Source organism: Crocuta crocuta, unplaced genomic scaffold (assembly GCF_008692635.1).
Source record: "Crocuta crocuta isolate KB4526 unplaced genomic scaffold, BGI_CrCroc_1.0 scaffold147, whole genome shotgun sequence".
Taxonomy (NCBI): domain Eukaryota; kingdom Metazoa; phylum Chordata; class Mammalia; order Carnivora; family Hyaenidae; genus Crocuta; species Crocuta crocuta.
Window position 1 is genome coordinate 5,456,870 of NW_027532594.1, and position 12,060 is coordinate 5,468,929.

The 12,060-nt window shown below is 37.2% G+C and overlaps 1 protein-coding gene across 1 annotated transcript in view; it reads right to left on the minus strand.

The window, feature by feature from the left end:
• Positions 1-3,464: 3,464 nt before the first annotated feature.
• The window catches only part of CD164 (CD164 molecule), a 14,529-nt gene continuing 5,933 nt past the window's right edge, over positions 3,465-12,060 (minus strand). The window contains exons 4-6 of the mRNA XM_077779971.1: positions 11,242-11,277; positions 7,554-7,610; positions 3,465-6,028 (exon numbers count right to left, since the gene is read on the minus strand). Coding sequence (XP_077636097.1) covers positions 5,862-6,028; positions 7,554-7,610; positions 11,242-11,277 — 260 coding nt within the window. The 3' untranslated portion in view covers positions 3,465-5,861. The remainder of the gene's footprint in view (positions 6,029-7,553; positions 7,611-11,241; positions 11,278-12,060) is intronic.

The window sequence follows — 12,060 nt, forward strand, 5'->3', positions numbered from 1 at the left end:
TGTGTCTTGGTTGAGACTTACTACCTAACCATGGGATAGTAGGTGAGCATGTAGCCTGAGCTTCACATCATGATTTGGATGTTGGAGTATCCACCTCGTCATAAACTTGAGCATGCACAGCAGCAATCTATCAATAGAAATAGTATACAATTGACCTAACTTCTTGAGGTCTGAAAGGTACAGCTAGACCATGAACATGTGGCTCATATTCTTTCAACACCAACCTCTGTTGCACCCTTTTCCTCAGTCAATACCTCTGGCCTGGGGTGTTTCTAACAACTAGCTGGCCAATAACAAATTAAGCCAGGTTTATAGACATATAGACAGGTCTGTATGGACATATTGGTTCCACCAGAAGAACTGAGGTTTTCAGCAAAGGCAAAATAAAAAGTAGTGGGAGGTCATAACTTACAGAAACAAGGGCTTTAAGGTTTGAATCCACCTGTTGCCTGATCCACCATTACAATGAAAACAGAGCTGAACCATGAGTGAATACTTCTTTGCTAGGTAGTATGTGTTGTCAGTAGATGGTACTGGAGGGATTTCTTTTGGTTCTGGACAAAACTCTAGCAGTGCACACATCTTAGCAGTGGAGTATCACTGGGGTGGTACCTCCTGTGCTGGGCTTACCCTGCATGCCGTTGGATGACTTCACAAATTACCACAGGGATAACACCTCTTCAGGCATAGCTGCCTGGCAGTGGGTTTGCAGGTACCACAAATTTCATCCAGAGAGCCAAGGTTGTATCCTGAAATTATTTCTGGAAGTCAGCTTGAGGAAGCTGGAATTCAGCTTCAGATGGTGGCCACCTCTTATACTTCCTATGCCAGTATTGTTTAGAATTTTTTACTGCTTTGCAAATTTTTCTTAAAGTGTTACAGATAATATGCCCCATCACTCCAATCCACTCTAATAGTTAATATTTTATGCCAAACTTTCTCTGTTCATATTATGTGGCTTGTCTCCTGATTGTACTCTGGTGATACAGACACCATAATCAGAGAGAAGGACTTGAAGAAATATTGACTGATGAAAATCCAGACCACAGATTAACACCCAGCATATTTTAAAATAAAAAACTCTACAAGTTTAAGACAATAGAAAAAACACAATTCACAGAGGAAGTACAAATTAAGGACAGTAAGCAAGTAAATCATTTCATTCACCAGAGTATTAAAATTTAACTTTGCCAGTGTCAGATGGAAAAGATAGAAAACACTCTGCTACTCTCTCGCTTGTAGGAACTGGAAGGTGATCTCAGTCTGTTAAAATTTTCAAAGTGTAAGACCTATGATGCAGATTTCCACTTCTCTGCATTTACTCTAGAGATACGCACACATAAACAAGGGGGAAGGTGCTAAAATACTCTCTGCAGAAGTGTCAGTAAAAGCTAAAAATTGCAAACCTACTATCCTTCAATAGACGCTTATGATACTCATACTACATATGCCAACCGATAATTTAAGAATTTGGTGGAGCTACATACACTAACTTGTAAAGATCTGCAAGTAGTGAGCAAAAGGAAGTTGCAGGAGGTTAAAATAAAAATCCACATTATGTATTTTCTAAGGTACATATATAGTACATTAAAAATGCTGGGGGAGGGGGGAGTTTCACACCAGACCAGTTCCAGTAATTACCTCTGCAGAGTAGATGGGGGGCAAGAAATGGAAGGGATTGGGGAATGGTCAAAGTCGAAATACTTAATGCTGAATAGTTCAAGACTTTAAAATCCTCTTGAAAACAGAATAAAATAAAATCCTCATCTTGAATATTTTCTTCTGGCCAAAATGAAGTAAGAAACTGTACTTACCCTCACACTGAAAAACTGGACAACACACACACAACGGTGGCTTTCAATACACTGGACTTTGAGCAAAGGACAGTGATTCTTGAAAGGGAACAATCAACCCAGCTTACTGCCTTGAATTTTTAAGCAATGTAGGGAGAGGACACTCAGACAGAGCCCAGTGGACTTCTTGAGTTGAGGAGATGGAGTTAAAGTCAAGGGAGCTGAAGGCAGCTGGAGTTCCCAGAGCAAAGGACCAGGGTGGAAAGCCACAGAAGAGGAACTCCGTAGATCTGCAAAGTAGTCTCAGCAAAATATTGGTCAGCACCTGCACAAGCTAACTACCCAAGGCTGGGAGATCATTCCAGGAAAAAGTACGTGGGAGCCCACCCAAGGCTAGGAATGGAGCCTGTTCCCGCTAGCCCGGACTAGAAAGCACCACAATCCAGGGACACTAGGTATGCAGAAGGGTCTTGCCTCAGAACCGGGGAACAATCAGCCCTAGGATAAATGCTGCTCTGTTCTCACCTAACAAAGCTTAACTGCAAGACCTAAAAGGATCAAACTGTTTTCTGTGTCCCAGAACAAAAACAACCAGCATCCAACAGATTAAAATTTACAACTTGCATCCAAAGAAATAGGAAAAGTATGACCCATAATGAGCAAAAAGACCCAAACTGACCCAGTATTAGAATTAGCACATAGACATTTAAAAAAAACACCACTGTATGATCAAAAATTAAAGACTGAATATGTAGACATGGAAGATAGAAACCACGAAAAATGAACTGCTAAAAATGAAGACAGCTGAAATGCACACTGAATAAGACTAACATTAGATTTAGACTGTAGAATTAGTGAACTTGAAAACAGTAATCTGACACAAAACAGAAAAAGATTAAAAAATTAAACAGTGCATCCATCAGCATGGGGATCAAATTCTGGCAGCCCTCGTGTAATTGGATAATTCCTAACAAAGAAGGGAAAGATGGGGTCCCTGGGTGGCTCAGTTGGTTAAGCACCCCAGCTTCAGCTCAGGTCATGATCTCAGAGTCTGTAAGTTGGAGCCCTGCATTGGGTTCTGTGCTGACAGCTCAGAGCCTGGAGCCTGTTTCAGATTCTGTGTCTCCCTCTCTTTGCCCCTCCCCGACTCACACTCTCTCTCAAAAATAACAATAAAAAAAAAATTTTTTTTAAAAGGGAAGGACAGAAAAAAATACTTCAAGAAATAGTAGTTGAAAAATGTCGAAATCTGATAAGTCATATACCCTATCCAAGACTCAACAAACCGCAAACACAAGAAATGATAGCACAGCACATCATAATCAAATTGCTCAAACCAGGGATAGAGGAAAAAAATCTTAAAAAGCAACAAAGGAAAACAAAGATATGTACAGAGTAACAGAAGATGAAGATGACCCATTTCTCACAGAACAATGCAGTTGAGAAGACAATGGACAAACATCATTAAAGTGCTGTAAACACTAAAGCACCACAAATTTCTAAAGCTCTGTCCTCCACCGGTGAATGTGTATCTTAGCTACTGTCTGCTGGTATAACAATATATTGAGTACACAACCCATATTCAAACAGACTGATAAGGTAAATTCACTACCAGTAAACTCCATAATCAAAATGCAAAATAAACACTTAATAAGAAATTGAACAGATTGATTCAATAAACATGTAGATTTATTTTGAATCAGTTTGGTACATGATACAGGTTGGTTTTACAGTTTTTAATGAACTGAAATAGAAATTTCTAAATACAGCAGTGTCTGCCTGTGCAACAAATATCTGTAAGGTACAGTAAGGTGTTTTGATAGAACTACATCCACATGAACAAATCAGAAGAAAATCTGAAAAGGTTTCTATATACCTTCTGGATTTAAAAAAAACAACAAAATTTTAATGGCTCAAGATCGTAAATTGCTCAAGAAAGGGGGGGAAAAGGCTGAGTTCTGTTGTAAGAGCTCTTCTTGCAAAATCTAACTGGTTTCATACTATGGTTTTGTCATTAGAGCAATAGTCAAAATTACAGAAGATGAGAAGGAGCCATTCAGCTACATTTTCACAAAAACTGCTGTATGGACATTAATGTGTAATAAGGTATTCATATCTACGTAAATGATAATTATACCACTGTAGCTAAAATTTGCCACTTTGGGAGGAATGGAAATTCTGTACAGTTTCAGATGAATCTTGGATCTTCTAGCACTCACTAAAAACTAACAGCCATGGCACCATAATAAAAGTCTTTGTGAGGTTCCTAGAATTACTAATGAATATTACTAATGAAAACACAAAAATGTGAGGTAAACCTACCTTTTCCCAAAAACCTTTGAAGCCAGAGATTTTAAACAATTAAGGCACTTGAAAAGATTAGGTGTATGTACAAATGTGCAAGTAAAACAAACTTTAGCTGTACCAGCAAGTAACAAAGAAACAGTAAATCTTCACTTTAAGATCCTTGAATATAATCTAAATGTAAGAATTTTGGCTAATTAAATGGACCAAAGCAACTTGTCATTTCCTACTACAAAATACTGAAAACCAAGTGCTAAATTCAGCCCCTACAGGCTAAAGAAACTAAAAACCTTTAATAACCTAGAAAAGCAAAAGCTTTTTTAAAACTAATGTAAACCTCTGAACTAATCCAATATGTCAAAGGCAGAGAAGTATCCCTCTAAAACTGAAAAAAACTAGTGCTGCCTAAGAAAACTAAAAAAAAAAATTAAAGTATGCATGCTACTTATGCTATGGGAACAGAAACTAAGAAGAAAGGATGGGAGAGGAGAAAGCAGGAGTGAAAGAGAAAGAAAGAAAGAGGAGGCACAGTATGTCTGTCCAGGGCATTCATCATTAAAAATCTACAGTAATCCAGTCAGCTAAAACTCCTTAGATTTTCTAAAATCACACTGGTCACATTTCTGGTCTCAAAACTTAAAATGATTGTCTCATTAAAGAGCTAGTAAATGACTCTAAACCAACTTTCTTCCTTCTTGCCTCAGAAAAAAAGTCACTTTTCAAGAAAGCTTGGTGAAAATCCTTCCATGGCACAACAGTGTTGAAGCACAAAGGAAAATAGAATTAAACCAATTTTAGATTTATACTTTTTAACAGCCTAAGAAAAATGTTGGGAGGTTCAATATGTGAAGGCTTTCAGCTTTGTGGAATATCTAATTTTTGCTTCACTTGCTCGGGTCTGAAGTAAAATAGGATTTAGTTAAATACTAACAGTATGGTATCTACACGCAGGTTTACTACAGCTTGTCAACAGGTCATCAGGCCAACCTTCACCTTCCCTAATGTAAAAGAACAAATCACAAACATTTTAAGTTACAGTCTACCTTTCAGTCTGTCTTTTAAGGCACTGTTCTTTATTTTCTCAGTGATATAAGGTGCTTTACAAGGATGAACAATAACCTGCTATTAATGATTTGTATCCTTTCCATTCGTTCCTTTAAATCTGGAATGTAATTCCCTGTGTGGCATCTTATTTCTAATGTAGAAAAAATAACTGCTATTGAGCACAAAATTTTACTCTAAAGATACAGTTTACTCTAAGGATACTAAATTTATAGATTTATTCCACTTTTGAAAGGACAGCCAAAAGTCCGCCCGACTGATGCTCATTTGGCACATTCTTCTCAATTCTGGTCACTAGACTACATCCTGAGTTAGGATGAAAATAATGCAGCTTTCAGGCTTTAAAAGGACTAAATTTAAACTGCCAAAAGAGTCATGAGGTTGTCTGCGCAGGACAATGTTTTCCATCACTTACAGAGTTACATTTGGTATGTCAAGAAGAGAGAACATAATCCCACAGCAGCAGCCATTGAAAATAAAAGAAGACAGCCACAAGGATTCATGCAGAATATTTTAAATATTCCTGTTGAGCAAAATGATTTAAGTGATTTTTCTTCAAGGACGATGCTCCAAAACATCCTATACGCATCCTTTGAAAATTTAAAGATCCTGGAATAGCGTCTTCCACGTGGGACATCTTGAAAGATAATATTTTGGTTTCAGTGAGTTACACACCAGTCCTTGTTAATTTAATGGGTCTGTTTACAGAGTATGGTAGCTTCGTTCTTTCGATTTGCAGAATTTATAGAGAAAGAAAATTACAGCCTGCACACCCAAGACGAGGACAATTCCTCCAATGAAACTGGCTGCATCAAAGGTAGACTTCCGCCCAGGCTGTGAAGTCGGAGTTAAAGTGGTATTAGTTGTACCTGTTAAACAAGAGGGGAAAAAAAACACTTCGTAAGTCTCAGGATCCTCTATCATAATTTCAAGACCCACCGGAGCTACTTTGCCATGTGTTCAATTCTATAAAGCATCGGCTCTTGAGTCAAGTCTTTACAGCCAGAATTTATCCCTAATTGAGGGAGACAATCATTTATCAATCCCATTCACTCCATCCAGCAATTATCAAGTGCTCAATGCTACCATACAAATTCAAATATGAAAATAATAGCAAAAGACTCTACTGGTACATAAATTATGCCCTGGGAACATGTCACTTTAAAAATGTGCAATTTCTTCAGACTACATATATTTTTAGTTAAGTGTTAGAGTAAATATTAATATTTGATATGGTAAATAATATTCAAAATTCATAAACTTTTGAATCTTACTAACTATATAAGGTTAAGTAAACATTTGGTTGCAATTCCTCAAATCACAAAAACCACCTTAAGTATCTGCAATTTATAATTCCAACAAGCAAAAAACCTTACTATTAAATCTTTTTTTAAAATGTTTTATTTATTTCAGAGAGAGAGAGTGAGCAAGAGAGTGAGTGAGAGAGCCCGACGTGTGGCTCGTACCCACGAACCGTGAGATCACGACCTGAGCCAATGTCGGAGGCTTAACCGACTGAGCCACCCAGGTGCTCCTATTAAATCTTGCTCTGCAAATTTTATGAGCATTAGCAAACTATAAGAAAAAAAGCAAAAAAAGTTTGAATTCTTTTTCCAAAGAGTAAAATATTTCAAGAGAAAACAAAATATAAATTTCTTTTCAAAGAGTAAAACGTTTCAAGTAGAGCACCATTGATTTTAATAAAAAGCAGTTTCATATTTAAAATAAATTTTTTTTCCTTAAATAGAATATCAAATAAACACCAGTTATGGTGGCTGTAGAATAAGCTGGCCACTTTAAAGTTAATTACGACTGTTCTGTATTTCTTCCTGTGAAGCCAAAATGGCTTCCTTGAAACCAAGAGAAAGGTAGCTTAAGAATAAGCCAAAAGAATTTAAAAAACCCATAAAAGAACACTATTTTAAATACAGAGAGGAGGATTCATAACCAGCAATGCTCTGTGGCATAACCTGAGTAAGATTTCATTTACAATACATCAAATCAACTAATTAATAAAGTTACTCTTCAGATGCACTTTTAAGAATTATTATCTTCACTCTAATTGCCATGACCCAACATAGCACACAACTAATCAGTATTTAATTTGTAAGTTATAAAAAACTAGATCTCGCCTACAAGGTGTACTAAAAGGGTTTTGGAGAAACACTATCACATTTAACTGTCACATGTCATGCCTACATATTAAAAAACAAGAAAGACTCTCAGCAAATCTACCATTACTGCTCTAACAGCCTACTGTCTCAGTCCTCCAAAATGTACGAGATGAGCTTTACCTCAGAACCATTTATGAATAAAACTGGAAAATGGTGGCAGAAATAGTAAAAGGCAATGTTGCACACACATCCTACCTCACTTAAAAAACACCTCAATTACCTGATGTAGTAGCTGTGGTGGTAGTTGTAGAAGAGGAAAGCAGAGTTGTGGTTTTAGCTGGAATGTAAACAAAACTTTTTAAAAACCTCAATTTCCAAACCTCTGAATATCTAACAATTTGTCTTTTAAAAATAATGCTACCAACTAGACATGGTTTCCATTTTATAAAGAATAAAGCCAAGCTCCAGCTAATGGTTCACTAACTTATCTACATAGCCAGAATACTAGCCTTTAAATGCTTCTGAAAACATCAATCATAAAATTCTATGTTAACATCTATGTACGTGGTTAACTATGAAATCTATGTATACATCTGGATAAATTCACAAAAAAACAACAAAAGGGCAAGAATTACTGTTTAATTGAAGGACTATATAGGTTTTTGTTTTTATAAATAACCTTTTTCTATAATAAGAACTTTAACTTAAAAAGTCATGGTAATAAACAAGTGCAACTCAGTATTTCTCAAGTAGGTATCATGATAGGCTTATCTTCTTCATTTCAAGGGGCTGGTAAACTTTTCTTAAAGGGGCAGACAGTAAATATTTTAGGTTCTGTACACTGTGTCGTGCAAAAGTAGCCAAGGACACCATGCAAATCAATAGGCATGGTTCTGTTCCAAAAAATTTTATTTATAAAAGAGCAGGTCCTCAGGGGCCAAAGACCCAATTTAAATTATAAGAGCCTGGGGTAAACTCTAGTCTACCATACTACATGAATTCCAATAATTTATTTATCTGAAAATACCTGTAAAGAAATGAATGCTTGTGAGAATTAATTTGAATGTAAACACATTTTAGGAACTAAAGGAATGTATTAACAGACCTCTGTTAGCACTAATATTACTAATAGATTCTAATAAAAGATACGTTAAAAATACTAATGGGATATTCTCATACATGTTTTTATCTTTTCTCTCACTATGAGCACTGCTGCACACGTTTTACCTACCCTGCTCTTGGATGGACAATTAGGTCACCTCTCATTTCTCCATACTATAAACATCTTGCAGGGAAACATTTGATCTCATCTCTGATAGGACTGATTATAGAGAATTCCTAGATTAAAGGGTATGATTATTTTCAGACTTTTAATCCTTTAAAAGTTTCTGTTGCTTATAAATCCTGTGTAACACACAAAATAACACTTTACAAATTAAACATATATTCCTTTCAATCTTATGACATGATCACTAAACTTTGTCTGACAATAGATGGTAGAGAAAGTTAAGTTTACAAATTTGCTATCTGATTCTCATGAACAGCCCTCTGAACATGGCACAAACTAATTCTTTTTTGTAAACAGGCAAAAGATTCACACACTTTTACTTTTTTTGATTGATGTAGGGAATATACCTCTAATGACCTACAGTTCATTAAAAAAAATAATTCAGCAGATATAAAAGTCGCTACTGGTGATGAAAAATTTAGAATACAGTAAATTAAGTAATCTCATCATTCAGAGTAATATGTTGCTTCCAGCCAGCCACTTCTCTTAGGCCATGTATGTAACAAAAAAATAAAAAATGTGCTAGAACTTAAGTAGTATGTCTTCCACTTAATATATTGTGAATACTCCCACCAAATTCGACAAAATTTAGTCATTCTGTTGTGAGATACTATTCATAAACATTCATATTTATTATATTTTTATGTCCTGGCAGAAGACTATAATTAACCCCACTGAACACCTTTCTACATAAATCAGATTGCCTTTGAATCATTTCTTTAATAATCACTTAATTTCTCACTTGCTCTCTTTCCACAGTAGGTATGAAGAGACCATGGAAAGGTCTGTTTTCCAGCCACTAACTGCCATTCGATTGGTGCAGGTTCTGTAAGCAAGCCTGGCTTCTTTCCACTTTACAGAACCCAAAGAGAGAAAACAAGGAGGACTCCACGGTAGTTCGCTGGAGAACCCAGTGCAGAGCAAACATGAAAACTACATCAAGATCCATGGAGAAGAAATTAAAAGTGAACCCACAATGGTTTTATAGAAACTGTTTCCCCCCTCCAGCTTCTGGTTCACATCCCACCTTTGAGAAACTAATTTGCCCTCAACATCTCTGCTTTCATCAATCTTTAATATCCGCCTAGTCCGTGACTTCTAATGGGTGCTACTACTGTGTGCTCTCTGAAAGGCCAGCGAAATCTGCAGATGTCTAGGGCATGAGTATTTCCACTGTAATTCAACTACCAACATGGTATCGCTAAACGTGTAGCTGGGGAAGAGGCTATGCACAGATGGCCGGCAAAACCTGGTAACAAGCCAGCTTACCGAAGTCTTTCAAAATGAGTTCTGGTCCTTGTTATATTGGGCCACTTTTTCCTCTGAAAAACTATACCTAAAACATAGTTTCTTGAACACACTTCTCTGCCAGTCTCTACTCAGTTTTCTCCCCAGTCCTCTTTTTCTCCTCAACTCTTACACATTACTGTTCTGTAGAGTTTCGTTCTGAAGCCCTAGTCTCGACAAGCTGCTCCTGTGGACACTACTGCTGCCTACTGATCAACTTAACCTGTACTGCTGGTGAAGAGCTGCGGCCATCACCTCCATCAAGTTCTATCCCTTCTACTTCCTAAGTCTATTTGCATACATCTGCAACTCTTCCCCTAGGAGTTCCCCAGAATTCCCTAATCTCCATGTGTTCTCTTGTCTCCTACCAATCTGGCTCTTGACTGCTGACTGTCCAGCTCAACTGTTCCTCACTGTGTACTCCAAATGCAACTGCCTCGTCTCATTACACTCTTTCACATCTCCTTCACTACGTATGCCATGTTATTCCACATACACACCTTCCTACGAGCCTCTCACCACACAGGGCTTACTTACCTTTTTCACAGTTTCTACGACAGATAGAATGCTGTCTTAACTTCTGTCTCCAATCCCTATCATCTAGACTAGTACTTTGCTGGAGTAGACTTTTTTTTAAATGATTTACTCCTTCTATCACTTTGGTCAAGATTTTTAAAAGGAGAAATTATTTAACTCTGTTGAAGGTGTAGTGAAAAACTTTCCAGTTGTTTAGGCTGAAAAGCCTGTCTTTCTGGAAAGCAATCAGTATTTAAAGCCTTAAAATAATTCTATCCTCTGATCTAGGAATGCTGTTTGAATCAATCCTATCAGAGATAACAGCAAATACTTCCCTGTCAGACATCCACTGCATGGAGAACATGGAGAACAACAGATGACCTAACTATCCAGCCAAGTGCAGGATGGTTAAAGCGCATACGACAATGTTTAAGAGGAAAACCAAATTCAAACATGTATAAACATATTATCCAATTTCACAGTAAGTGTATTTATTTAGACATACACACAGAAGAGCCTGGAGTAACTTTTATCACTGAAAAACTTTTGGTGTACCTCTGGATGATGGAAATTATAGGGAATTTTAATTTCCTTGAGGCTTCTGTATTTTCCAAGATTTCCACAAAAAGCAGTTTGTGAACTCAATGTCCAAAGATACAGCAAATCCCCCCATGTTCAATGAATATGAAACACTGGAGTTAACGTGTCACTGTCACAGACAATTCATACGTAATGTAATTATGGTCCGAGACTAAATATATCTACTAATTTTTTAAATTATACTAACAACTTTTAAGTACTTAATTACTAAAAAGTTGTCCACTAGAAGGCCTTACAAGTCCTGAAGAAGAGGAAAGAGTCAATTTTCTTGTATTACCTGTAGAATTGGTTGGCATCGGAGTCGGCTCAGGTTCTATTTAAAACAAACAAACATTAAGTCCAAGCAATCTCAAATATCACAATCTATTACACTATTTTCCAAACTGTAGTCATTTGAATACCATTTTTATAATTTTTGCATTTCAGTACCACCTTGTGGAGGAGACTGACAGCTGCTCAATATTCATCTCCCCTTCTTTAGAAATAGAAGCACCAATCGAAGGTTGACACTTTCCTCCCCTGAGGAAAGACACATTTTTTAGCCTCCCCTGCAACTAGATAGCTAAGTGTAACTTCTAGAAAGCTTCTGTAAGGTAGATGTGGGCCTCTCTCTTTCTTCTTCCTGCTGGCATACTGGTGGCTGGAAAATGAGCACTCACCTTGGAGAGTAAGGTCAAAGATATTCTTGAGGAATGACAATAAACAGCCTGAGTTCCTAACGGCTGTAGAGCTGCTACCCTAGCCCCCTAGATGCACCTGAGCCCAGACTTCCTTTACATACAAGTGAAGTCAGTCTGTCTGCTGCTTAAACCACTCTAATTTGGGGTTTCATACCTTTTATAGCCCGAACTAACTCTGATACATCATCAATAAGTAGAATTACTTATTCAATTTTTCTCTAAACTATTATCTTTTAAATGTTTTACTTGGGGCACCTGGGTGGCTCAGTCAGTTAAGCATCTGACTCTTGATCTCAGCTGAGGTCATGATCTCACAGTTGGTGGGACTAAGCCCCTTGTCGGCTCAGTGATAACAGCTCAGAGCCTGCTTGGTCTTCTCTCTCTGTTCTCCACCCCCCCCCCAACCCCCGACTCCC